The 13,296-nt window shown below is 42.4% G+C and overlaps 1 protein-coding gene across 5 annotated transcripts in view; it reads left to right on the top strand.

The window, feature by feature from the left end:
- The window catches only part of LOC124119782 (chitin synthase chs-2-like), a 31,021-nt gene extending 19,080 nt beyond the window's left edge, over positions 1 to 11,941 (top strand). For all 5 annotated transcript variants that reach the window (XM_046482418.2, XM_046482419.2, XM_048382289.1 and 2 more), the window contains 7 exons: positions 2,789 to 2,942; positions 3,140 to 3,353; positions 5,285 to 5,485; positions 5,694 to 6,091; positions 6,277 to 6,660; positions 8,838 to 9,114; positions 9,291 to 11,941. In XM_046482418.2, the coding sequence (XP_046338374.2) occupies positions 2,789 to 2,942; positions 3,140 to 3,353; positions 5,285 to 5,485; positions 5,694 to 6,091; positions 6,277 to 6,660; positions 8,838 to 9,114; positions 9,291 to 10,801 (3,139 nt within the window). In that variant the 3' untranslated portion in view covers positions 10,802 to 11,941. The remainder of the gene's footprint in view (positions 1 to 2,788; positions 2,943 to 3,139; positions 3,354 to 5,284; positions 5,486 to 5,693; positions 6,092 to 6,276; positions 6,661 to 8,837; positions 9,115 to 9,290) is intronic.
- The last annotated feature ends 1,355 nt before the right edge of the window (positions 11,942 to 13,296 follow it).

Genomic DNA, 13,296 nt, shown 5'->3' with positions numbered 1-13,296 from the left:
GTTTATTTATTATATACCAACGGTAAAGAGTAACTGTGCTTCATATAGATTTGAATAAAATATATTTATTCTCAAATTATATACTGGATCTATCCATACATATTCATGAACACATCTCTCCGATTTTAAGATCGTGATTCACAATTTGCAGGTGCATCTTCATGCACGGTGCATAATTTGGACGTTTGCATGTTTGTTAGGATCTTGATACACACACGTTTGGTGTTGATGTGAAAAGCACACACTGATGCATCAGCTATCAGGTGCTCGTAAAACACCTGTGTTTTACCGTAAATGACGCTTATCCAATGCCATGGTGCGCTCGGTGAATATGATGCCAGAGTAAGTTGACAGACATATCTACAGCAGGGTAACACTCACGACGTGCCATGAGCCAGTCGTCCTAGTGTGACGTGGCTTCAACAAGACAACCGTATTCTATTGGTACATCCATCTGAAACGATACCAAACTGCCACTATGACAGCTCGAACAAATCTTGGGTTGAGACCAGTTTGTGGCAGAACCGCAGGTAGCGCAAATCCTGCCCCAACGTCCAGCGATACGCCTAATTTTGCTTCAACGTCACCGTTAGGCACGCCGAGATTGGTGTAAACAGCTTCTGACGTTCAGACGACAAGACTGGGACAGTGTACTGTTCATAGGCGAGTCCAGGTTTCCTTTGGACTGTGATAGACTTTCAAGGGTCTAAAGGCGCCCAGAAGAACGTTTTAGGGAAGCTTGTACTCAACGTCGTCAGTTAGGGGGTGGAAGTGTAATGGTATGGGATGGCATTACAACTCATGAGAGAACTCAACTCATATAATTATCAATGGCAATTGGAATGGCGTACGCTGCCGGGACGACATCGTTCGGAGTCATGTACTGTCCTTTGTGCATTTGCAGCATGATAAGGCCTGCCCGAATATTGCATGTGTTGTAACAGACCGCTCGCAAAATGTCTCGGGTGAGATTGAAAGACGTCTATGACAGGACCAGAACCAGCCGGTAATGCTAGCTCAGTTGGGTCACTATTTGGTTGACATTTGGAACAATATGCCCCAGGCTGTTATCAAACATATGGTGCGGCTGCCTCGCCTGTATCAACGCAATGGTGATCACATCCGATATTGACATCCGATATTAAGTTTTTGGACATTTCGCTCTGTTTCCTGTTACCAGGTATGGATTTTGTCAATGTATTTGTTATGATAAAATATTGATCAGACAAATGTCCAAATATCATATTGTTATTTTCAATCTAGTTCACCTAATATGAAGCACAGTTTCTTTTTCCAGTAGTACGAGGGGCGATTGATAAGTTCTAAGCCTAACAAAGAAAACAAAGTCAGTTTGATACCAAAGCTTTTTATTTTTCGACATAGTCCCCTTTAAGGTCAACACACTTCTGCCAGCGATGTTGCAATGCCATTATGCCACTTTTGTAGAAGTCAACTTCTTGGTCACTAAAAAAGTTGTTGACCGCTTTAATGACGTCATCATCTGACTGGAAATGAGTTCCAGCTAAATGCCTTTTCAACTGTGGGAACAGATGATAGTCCGACGGAGCTAAATCAGGTGAATAAGGTGGATGTTGGAGAAGTTCAAAGCCACACTCATGGATTTTGGCCATTGCTATCAGTGATGTGTGTGCTGGAGCATTGTCGTGATGATAAAGCACACCTTTCGTCAACTTTCCACATCGCGAAACTTTGATTTCCTCTCTTAACTGTCTCAGAAGTTCCACATAGTAAGCCCCTGTAACAGTACGGCCTTTAGGAAGCCAGTCCACCATAATCACACCTTCAGAATCCAAAAACACGGATGCCATGACTTTCCCAGCTGAAGGCACGGACTTTGGAGTAGGAGATGTGACATGTTTTCACTGTTTAGACTGTTGTTTTGATTCAGGTTCAAAGTGGTGGACCCATGTTTCGTCCATTGTAACAAATCGTTTGAGAAAGTTATCTGGATCACCTTCAAAAAGCTTGAGGTTCTCCCTTGAGAGATTCTCTCTTTGACGTTTCTGATCAGCTGTCAACAGTTTGGGGACCCATCGAGCAGAAACCTTGTGCATTCCTAGAATATCTGTCAAAATGAAATGCACTCGCTCCTGAGAGATGTCCACTAAGTTGGCTATCTGTCGCTGTGTCACTCGTCGGTCGTCCATGACTATGCCCAGACTTCGCTGTACCATTTCAGGTGTTGAAGACACAACAGGTGGACCAGGACGGGGTTCATCATCAGTGCTCGATCACCCACGTTTAAACTCTGCCACCCATCTTTTCACTGTTGCATATGGCGGGGCATCTTCCCCTAGTGTGGATAACATATCCTCACATATGGCATTGGGTGTTAAGCCTTTCTTGTAAAAGTATTTGATAACAGCTCGCTTGTCCTGTTTCCTCATTTTAAGTCATCTCATAACCCCCCTTGCAGTCAATTGCTTATACTAAACTAAATAATGTGTCCAATACAACAATCTTCCTGTGTATGTCACTGTACTTGATCAGTCTATCACCACCACAAAGGAATTCATCCGTACCACACTCCTTCAGAGGTAGGCTCACAACTTATCAATCGCCCCTCGTATGTATGTGTTTCACCGATGGGGGGCTGAAAAAAGATTTCGTGTGTGTTATAAATCATGCCGTGTCAGCTTAAAATCGGAGAAAAGGTAAGGTTAACACTTTTCCCTAGAATATGGAGTAAAACAGGTTGTATTTTGAATTGATTCACGTGTATGAACGTTTGCATATTCAAGTAACAAGCAGTGATATATTACTTCAGTAACGTTCATAAAGCACAAGTTAAAATGGACCCACCCACTAAATACCCAACACCATACGGAGGAAGGCTTGAGTGGACGCTACCGGGACAGAACAAGCTGGTCATTCACATGAAGGACAAAGCGAAAATACGCCACAAGAAGCGATGGAGTCAGGTAACAGTGTTACAAGCTTAAGGTATTATGAGTAATATGTATCTATAAAATAATTCAGTATTTTTTAGGATTTATTATCTCTTAGGATCATCATCATTTTTTCGTACATGATAAGACAAATCCACAAAGCTGTAATAGTGCACAGACATCTAGATGCCATGATGCGTTCAATCCATAAAAAAGTCGCTCTGTTCCAGGTTATGTACATGTACTACTTACTCGGCCATCGACTAGTAGGGCAACCACTTCCAGATGTTCGTAGGAAACAGACAATCGCAGACAACACGTTCATCTTAGCCCTTGATGGAGACGTTGACTTTAAGCCCTCTGCCGTGCAACTGTTGGTGGACCGCATGAAAAAGAACGATAAAGTGGGAGCAGCGTGTGGTCGCATCCATCCCATTGGAACAGGTCAGAACCATTCATCCTCTCATCGACTAGTATACAAGGAGTCACCTGTGGAAAGTTTGTTTTCCATCCAAGTCATTGACTTCGAAAAACAGATTGACTGAAATAAATAAGACTCTTTAGTTTAATCTCGTCATTTTACTTTACTTTATATTGGAATCAATCTGATGTTAAGAAATGTCAAAACAGTAACTGTGTTTTCTTAATAAATAGAAAGTAAAACAGATTAGAAGCCAAATAGTTAATTCATCATGTAATAGGTAGCAGAGTCCTGAAACAGTCTCCTCATCAAAGCAAAAATACCCGATAAGAAGCCAGTTAAGTATAATAGTTACATGACAAAACAAGAGGTGAAACTGAACTATAAAACAAAGTGGATAATACTTCTATACTATTGCCCTGTCAACCATTGCAATGGCTAATTCAATGGAAGCTTCGTTTCATGAACAGTTATTGAAAAAGAAAGAGAAAAGTTCAAGTCCTTATATTGACCAAGGACGAATATTCTGCCAACAGAGCTAGACATATAGTGTTATATTAAGCTAACCCATAGTCATACTCTCGGTATGTATACGCATATATGAATCAGTTGCCACTCTCTCGGTACATAGTGGTATATATGAGTGGCCACTCTCTCGGTATACATGGGTATGTATGAACCAGTGCCCACTCTCTCGGTATATATGGGTATGTATGAACCAGTGGCCGCCCTCTAGGTGTGTATTGGTATATATGAACCAGTGGCCGCCCTCTCGGTATACATGGGTATGTATGAACCAGTGGCCGCCCTCTCGGTGTGTATTGGTATATATGAACCAGTGGCCGCCCTCTCGGTGTGTATTGGTATATATGAACCAGTGGCCGCCCTCTCGGTGTGTATTGGTATATATAAACCAGTGGCCGCCCTCTCGGTATACATGGATGTGTATGAACCAGTGGCCACTCTCTCGGTATATATGGATATGTATGAGCCAGTGGCCACTCTCTCGGTGTACATGGGTGCGTATGAACCAGTGGCCACTCTTTCGGTATGTATTGGTATATATGAACCAGTGGCCCCTCTCTCGGTATATATGTGTATGTATGAACCAGTGGGCACTCTCTCGGTATATATGGGTATGTATGAACCAGTGGCCAGTCTCTCGGTATATGTGGATATGTATGAACCAGTGGGCACTGTCTCGGTATATATGTGTATGTATGAACCAGTGGCCACTCTCTCGGTATATATGTGTATGTATGAACCAGTGGGCCTTCGCTCAGTATATATGGGTATGTATGAACCAGTGGCCACTCTCTCGGTATATATTGGTGTGTATGAACCAGTGGCCACTCTCTCGGTATATAAGTGTATGTATAAACCAGCGGCCACGCGCTCAGTATATATGGGTATGTATGAACCAGTGGCCCCTCTCTCGGTATAAATGTGTATGTATGAACCAGTGGCCACTCGCTCAATATATATGGGTATGTATGAACCAGTGGCCACTCTCTCAATATAATCTGGTATAATCATTCAGTGGTCACACTCTTGACATTATCAGGTATAAATGATACAGTGATTTAGTCACGCCCTTATTTTCCTGAACATATTAAGCGGAATTGGTGTAGATATGTTTCGCATTGTTGGATGTATGGATGGGGGTATGAGGCTGCGATGTCATAAGTCACTATTGATTGATATATCAAACAAAATGTAGTATGATAGTTTGCTATTTCATATCACATGTGCACACGATGAGCGTATAATTTAGAAATAAGGATAGGCCTTACTCCTAGTTAAGGGCATATGGATATGTCACATTAACGACAGTAATGTCGTGACAGATTGTAAGTTTCAAGGACAATATTAGGTGATAAATATTGTCATTATGTTTACAAGGTAATACAAGATCAGCAGAACCTAATGGTTTCCCGACATATTTATCTTCCAGGTCCTATGGTGTGGTACCAGAAATTTGAGTATGCTGTAAGCCATTGGTTACAGAAGGCTACAGAGCATATGACAGGGTGTGTCCTCTGTAGCCCTGGCTGTTTCAGCTTGTTCCGAGCCTCAGCTTTGATGGATGACAACATGATGAGAAAGTACACTACCTTGGCGAGCGAAGCCAGACACTATGTACAGTATGATCAAGGCAAGTAGAATTTACTCCTGTCTAGAATTCTGTACATGTAGCAGGTAAATTCTATTTTGAGAACGATGTTTTTATCTACGATGAGTTACCATGCTTATGTGTTAATATACAATCGGAACATTGATGAATACAACAGGTAACATGCCATATCAAAGATTTTAAACCACCATGCATAAATAAGTTATATATTCTTTTATCCCAACGGTAGGCGAGGACCGATGGCTGTGCACACTGCTACTCCAACAAGGCTACCGAGTTGAGTATTGTGCAGCCGCAGATGCCTTGACCTATGTCCCAGAAGGTTTCGAGGAGTTTTATAATCAGAGAAGACGGTGGTCACCTTCAACCATGGCTAACATCATGGATTTACTGTATGAGTGGCGCAGTATCATCAAGCTCAATGAGAACGTATCCGCGCTGTACATGGCATACCAGCTGCTCTTGTTTGTATCGTCCCTCCTCACCCCCGGCACCATCTTCCTCCTGATAGTGGGCGCCATCAACACAGCCTTCCCTGAACTCGACCTGCTGGATTCTCTTATCTGCAATATGGTTCCAATAGGAATATTCCTGCTTGTCTGCTTCTGCTGCAAGTCAAACGTACAGGTAAAAAGCTAAAGCGTCACAATCATGAAAAACATTTTATTTTATTTTTTAAAAATCACGTACAAAAGTAAGGAATGTGTTAAAGAGTTTTGAAATGCACGGATCCCCAGGGCGCAATGATAACATATTGATGTTGTTGAATTTGGATGACATACTGCCATGACTAATGTCACTGTCTGTTTCAGCTGAAAGTTGCTGGGATTCTCTCGGGGTTGTACGCCCTGGTGATGATGCTGGTGACTGTAGGATTGGCACTGGAAATGAAGAGGGAGGGATACTGTGCCCCAACTACTATATTTATGATATTTGTAGTTGGTGTATTCATCATTTCAGCAATAATGCATCCCATGGAATTAACCTGCTTATTGCATGGTGCACTCTATTTCATGTCAATTCCAAGCATGTCGATGCTATTGATGATCTACTCCATCTGCAACCTGCATGTAGTCTCCTGGGGCACAAGAGAAGTGATGCAACCAACCCAGGCCGAGCAGGCTAAAAAGGAGCAGAAGAAGCTGAAATCTGGTCGTTTCCAGTCTATTATCAATCTCTTTAGTAATGATGATAAGGTACAAGTAGACGTTATTTGAACATTGAAATAATAAATAATATATAGATAATACATATGTTGTGTGAAACATTTGCTATACTAATCTTCGTTGCCTTAACCAATGTACATATACTGAACCGCAAAAGAAACGTCACCCCAAGTAACATTGCATGAAAAGTTGTCATTTAAATATCTCGGTAATATTTGTCAAAGTTTCTAAAATTTAACATTACCTTGTCCGGAAAAATGAAATAAAAAAAATAAAGCAGATGACAACAAGTATTTGTCACAATGTGACGAAATGTCCCCCGCCTGTATATACACCATAGTACCAAATATGAAGACAATCCAGCGATCAGTTCTTGAAATATCGCGGCAACACCGTTTTCCAACTCCAAAAGCAGATTTGCCTGCTGTGACATTGAAAATGGGGTCAAGGTCACTAAAAACGACTGGTGTCTGCGGTGTCTGTATATACACCATAGTTCCAAATATGAAAACAATCCAGCGATTAGTTCTTGAGATATCGCGGCAACACCGTTTTCCAACTCCAAAAGCAGATTTGCCTGTTGTGACCTTGAAAATGGGGTCAAGGTCACCAAAACCGACTGGTGTCTGCGGAGTCTGTATATACACTCACGATGCACGTGAGTTCCGTGCAAATTGAAATGCACATGCGTTACCCATTTCTTGCTCTATACAAATCCACCAAGATAGGATAACATTCATTCGTTATTGAAATGCTACCACATGCCAAGATTGACAAGAAATCACCGACATCAAGCCCTTGGACGATTGCAAGCTGGACAAACTGCCCGGTGGGAAGCCAATGCATTTCAAGTTCACGTAAGGACCATATGCTCAAGCAACGGTACCAGACCACCAACACTACAGATGACCGACTACGTAGTGGAAGACCAAGGGTCATCACCCGACGTCAGGATCGTCAGAAAGTGCGACAGCATCTTCAAGATCGCTTTGTTGCGGCTGTGGAAACTGCTCGACAGACCATGGGGACACACCAGCGACACACACAGCACCAGTATTGGCGCCATCAGCAGTGGAGAAGAGTCCTGGGAAAGCCGTTACTGTATCTCAACAGCAGATGGCAGAGAAAGAGTCTATCGACGCCGTGGGGAGAGTTATTCGAATGCTTGTGCTGTTGAGAGAGACTCGTGGGGTGATCCGAGCATCATGGTGTGGGGTGGAATTGGTCTTGCACAGAGGGTCGGCCCTGTGGTCTTCAGGGAGTCCAGGGAGACGCATTGTTGTCACATCAGCTCGATACATTGATCAAGTCTTTAGACCACACGCTCATTTGGCACGTCGCCGCAACCACGAGTTTCAGCATGATAACGCCCGTGCCCACACTGCGAGAGCAACAAGAGATTTCCTCCAGCAGAATGGCATAAGAACCATGCAGTGACCTGCCCTCAGTCCCGATTGAAATCCCATTGAGCACCTGTGGGACGAGATTCAAAGACGACTGAATGACCTCCGATCAAGGCCGACAACTGCAGCTGAACTGCGTCAGGCGTTCCTCAGAGTGGGGCTCAAGTGCCTATCGCCTTCATCAACCGCCTCATCCATTCCATGTTTCGACGTTGCACGGCAGTCATCAATGCACATGGCGGAAACACGAGATACTGACTTGTGATGGCATTTTCTCAGAGTTGTGTTTCACTTTAAGAACATACATTTGACACTTTAATTTCAATCTTGATGATCAGTTTTGCCAAGTTTCATCTTTTTAATATGTCTCAAAGTATGTTTGCAGAATTTGTACAAATAAGGTTTCTCATATATCTATCCATGGTGACGTTTCTTTTGCGGTTCAGTATACAATGCATAATAGTTCCAGTGTAGGCGGTGGGGTTTCTCAATGGAAAGAATTGGCATTCCTTACATATTAGTTTTTTGTGTGCATTGTCTGGCGTGTTGTTGGGTAGTCTAGTGGTGAAAAACTTGGCCCATCACACCAAAGATGTTGGTTCGATTCCTCATATAGGTACAATGTTTGAAACTCATTTTTGTGTCCCTCATTGTGATATGTATGGAATAATATTAATAATTATAAAATAAATAAACCCAACAACTCAACCTTATGTTTGATAAAATGATAATAAACCTCTAAATCTAATTGAACACAATAAGGTCGTCAGAATAGTAACTACAGATAAGCTACTTTATTTACAGGTGGATAGTGATTATGGCTTCTCCTTTGGAAACCTATTCAAGTGCATCTGCTGTCCTCGGCCTAAAGTTGACAACACAGCCAGTAAATTTGGGGCTGTCCTTGAGAAACTGGAACAGCTTGAAACGTCCATGAAGAACGGCTTGACCTCCAATCCATCATCGCCAACGATACAGGTCACGAATGAACAAGGCATTACCTACGACCTGGACACACCAGCGCCTTCCCTTCAGGAGCAGGCGTTGCAAAACAATCTCAATACAGAAGGCGTGATAAGACGTGAGTAATTACGGACACATTTATCTTTAAAAAATTGGGCTACTCATTCCAAAACAAAGGAAATAACATAGAAACGACATAAATGTTTCTCCGTATGATCTCATAAAACTAAAGGTTATTTTAGTCCATATCTGATCATTTGTGTTTCCACAGAAACAGTATTTGAATTGTTGCAGATAACCCCCTGTATGAGAAGGAGATGCACATCCATAATGATGAGTACTCACCATACTGGATTTCTGATCCGGAAGTTGGACATGGTCGGACACGATACCTTGGACAGGAAGAGATACGCTTCTGGAAAGATCTCATTGAAAGGTACCTTTACCCATTACAGAGCAGTGAGGAGCAGAAGCAGAAGATGCAAAAAGACCTTATCCATTTGAGGAACAAGATGAGTCTAATGTTCTTCATTCTGAATGCCTTATTTGTTGTTATCATCTTTGCTCTACAGTATACAAATGCCCAGAGTCAGGGCAAAGGACTGGCCATACAACTTCCATGCAAGTCTGAGAGTGGTACTGCACTAACAATCGAGCCGTTCTCCCTTATTTTCATGGCTATATTTGGTATCGGTTTGCTCATCCAGTTTATTGCCATGTTCTTCCATCGAATGGGCACATTCCTGCACATAATATCTTCCACAGAGGTTAACTGTATGAGGCTGAACCAAAAGGAAGTAGCTGCTATGGACATATCTGATAAGCTTGAATTAGTGAAAACAATGCAGAGTTATGGAGATGATGATGACACAAGATCAGTGACGTCAATAAGCTCAATGGATAGCTTAGATGATGATAGCAGCATGACAACCGATGACACTCCAAGACCCAGACGAAGGAAGACTGTGCTGAGAATAACGAAGAAAAGGCGGAAGCAACAGCATAACGCTGGAAACCTAGCACAAACATTTATGGATAGATATCTGAAGCTTGCCGATGATTTGAAAAATGAACGTGTTGAGAATACCTCGCACAGGCGAGGAAGTACCAAAAGGAGGAAGAAGTCTATCAGGAAGAGCCAAAGAGCTATTAAGAGTGTTGAGCAAAACAAAGGCATTGTATTAAAAAAGGCTCAAAAGTGGAAGCATATTGCTGGGATCGTTCGTGGATCTGGAATGCATACAACAATAAATGACCATCATCATAATGACCCTTGGTTAAGTGTCGTCAAAGGTGTCCTCACGCAGTCCAGGGCCACTTCTCATGCCAGTCTGCACAAGGTAGAAGAGGAACGTCGTGGTATCGAACTTGGGCACCGAGGGAGGCGCCCCAACACGGATGGCTCCAAGTGGAGCAAACTGAAGGACAGTCTTAGTGGACACCTTAGTGCTGTGACCGAAAGTGACACATCTGCTAAGCCAGAGAATCAGCATGGTACTCATGGGCTTGAAGACACATCAAATGGTAGCGTTGTTCGTGTGCAGATAGCGGTAGAAAACGATGGATCCAGGAAGGCAAGCAAATCCAGTCTGGAGGCTCCCTTCCAAGACCACCATGAGGCTTCACTACTGGACGAGGCAGTTGGAAATACTAGTTATTTTAACGAGGAGGACAGTGTGAAAAACTTGAGTGTGGACGCCCGAATGTGCAGCATCTCTGATAATACGGATTCGGACACCGGATCTGTTGAATTGGAGATTAAAGATAACAGTGAAAGTCCAACACATGCTACCACGTCAGTGTAAGGTAGTCACTGCGATACTGCTAGATGCTATTGCTGCCAACCTTTATATTGGTTCTAGTCAATTTTGCTTGCTTAGGTATGTATGTCTGTTTGTATAAAATAGCTCGTCGCTAAATAAACAGTAGTTCTCCACCATCGAAATAAAACTGCTGGTCAACAAACTTGAAAATAACTCCTATTTACTTCTTGGATCTATCGTATTGGTACATCCAAAAAATGTCTAATGGCCCCTCAAAACTATTTTTCTTTGTGTAGATGTTTTAACAGCACAATGTCAATGTAAATTATGCAAACGCCATGATATCCTCACGCAATCGGATAAAATTACACTATACGCGAGATCCTGGAGCGACTACGTTCAGCATGTATACCAGTAATAGAAATACAAGAAGTATGAATCACAGTTGTAACATGTGACCATACATTATTTCCATTCATTGGCACCATTGAATCCAATGAATAAACGCATATCAAATATCTTAACATATACATGTCACTCAAGTGTCACATATCCATTAGAATAGAAATGACGGGGAGCTAAAAATACTACATGGTTTCCTTACGTGTGAAAAGGTCTTTGAAGGAAAACATGATTTTGTCACATAATGTTACTGTTTCAAAGTGTTGTTATAATCTCTTGCTATAGTTCAAATTTACATTGATATTGAAATGATATGTGCCATTTCTGAATGTTATTTATAAAATGTATGTTCTTTATATGATTATTTTATTGTACTTAAAGTGTATTTATTAATAATACATTTTCTATATTGTTCATCAAACTTAATTGCCGTTGGTGCTGGATCGCCGCCCATACTCCCCAGCTACTGAAAATTGATTATTGTTACAGTGTTAAAACCTTTTACTGTAATTATTTACTGATACATATCATTTTATATCAAGATAAGACGCATTATTGTTGATTATGAGTCGTAAAATATATTACCATTGTGACTAGTTTTTACACTGCGTGATAAAGATATGGCGGACATGATTGGCTACAACTCTAAGCAAAAAATACTTGGGAAGGAATTATTTTGCATTTTCAACGTAATTGTTGTCATTTATCGGTACTCGATTATCAGATATCTATGATGATGTACCCTGAAAAACATATACATATAATAAATACTATCACGCAGAGTACTTTTGTTCTGTTTCTGAATTCAGCAAGCTTGAGTAGGAAATTATTTAAACGTGCTGACACGACGCAGCAGACACGTGTATGACATCCATGGTGAACACGAAAAGTATTATGTACCCAAGACACATAGTCCGGTGTATTTTTGGATGGGAGAAACGAGCAGAATACACTTTCAGGCACTGTCCGGTGTACACTTTCAAGCGAACACGAGTAGTATACACTTTCATGCACTGTCCGGGTGTACACTTCCACGGCGAACATGAGCAGTATACACGTTCAGGCATAGTCCGGTTGTACACTTTCATGGCGAACACCAGCAGTATACACGTTCAGACATTGTCCGGGTGTACACTTTTACGGCGAACACGAGCATTATACACGTTCAGACATAGTTCCATGGGGAACACCTGCAGTTTACATGTTATGGCATAGTCCGAGTGTCAAATTCCATGGTGAACACAAGCAGTATACACGTTCATGCACTGTCTGGGTGTACACTTCCGCGGCGAACACCAGCAGTATTCAAGTTCAGGCACTGTCCTGTTGTACGCATTCATGGCGAACACGAGCAGTATACACGTTCAGATATAGTCCAGGTGTACACTTCCATGGGGAACACCTGCAGTTTCAGGTTATGGCATAGTCCGAGTGTCAAATTCCATGACGAACACGAGCAGTATACACGTTCAGGCACTGTCCGGTATACACTTCCATGGCGAACACCAGCAGTATACACTATCAGGCACTGTCCGGTGTACACTTCCATGGCGAACACCAGCAGTATACACTATCAGGCACTGTCCGGGTGTACACTTCCATGGCAAACACCAGCAGTATACACTATCAGGCACTGTCCGGTGTACACTTCCATGACGAACATCATCATTATTTACGTTCAGACATAGTCCGGGTGTACACTTCCATGGCGAACACCAGCAGTATACACTATCAGGCACTGTCCGGTGTACACTTCCATGACGAACACCAGCATTATTCACGTTCAGACATAGTCCGGGTGTACACTTCCATGGCGAACACCAGCAGTATACACTATCAGGCACTGTCCGGTGTACACTTCCATGACGAACACCAGCATTATTTACGTTCAGACATAGTCCGGGTGTACACTTCCATGGCGAACACCAGCAACATACACGTTCAGGCACTGTCCGGTGTACACTTTCATGGCGAACACCAGCAGTATACACTATCAGGCACTGTCCGGTGTACACTTCCATGACGAACACCAGCATTATTTACGTTCAGACATAGTCCGGGTGTACACTTCCATGGCGAACACGAGCAGTATACACGTTAAGGCATTGTTCGGGTGTACACGTCCATGGCAAACA

Source organism: Haliotis rufescens, unplaced genomic scaffold (assembly GCF_023055435.1).
Source record: "Haliotis rufescens isolate VD_foot unplaced genomic scaffold, xgHalRufe1.0.p SCAF_4, whole genome shotgun sequence".
Taxonomy (NCBI): Eukaryota; Metazoa; Mollusca; class Gastropoda; order Lepetellida; family Haliotidae; genus Haliotis; species Haliotis rufescens.
Note: the sequence above shows the minus strand (reverse complement) of the source record. Positions and strands in the feature narration are given on the sequence as shown.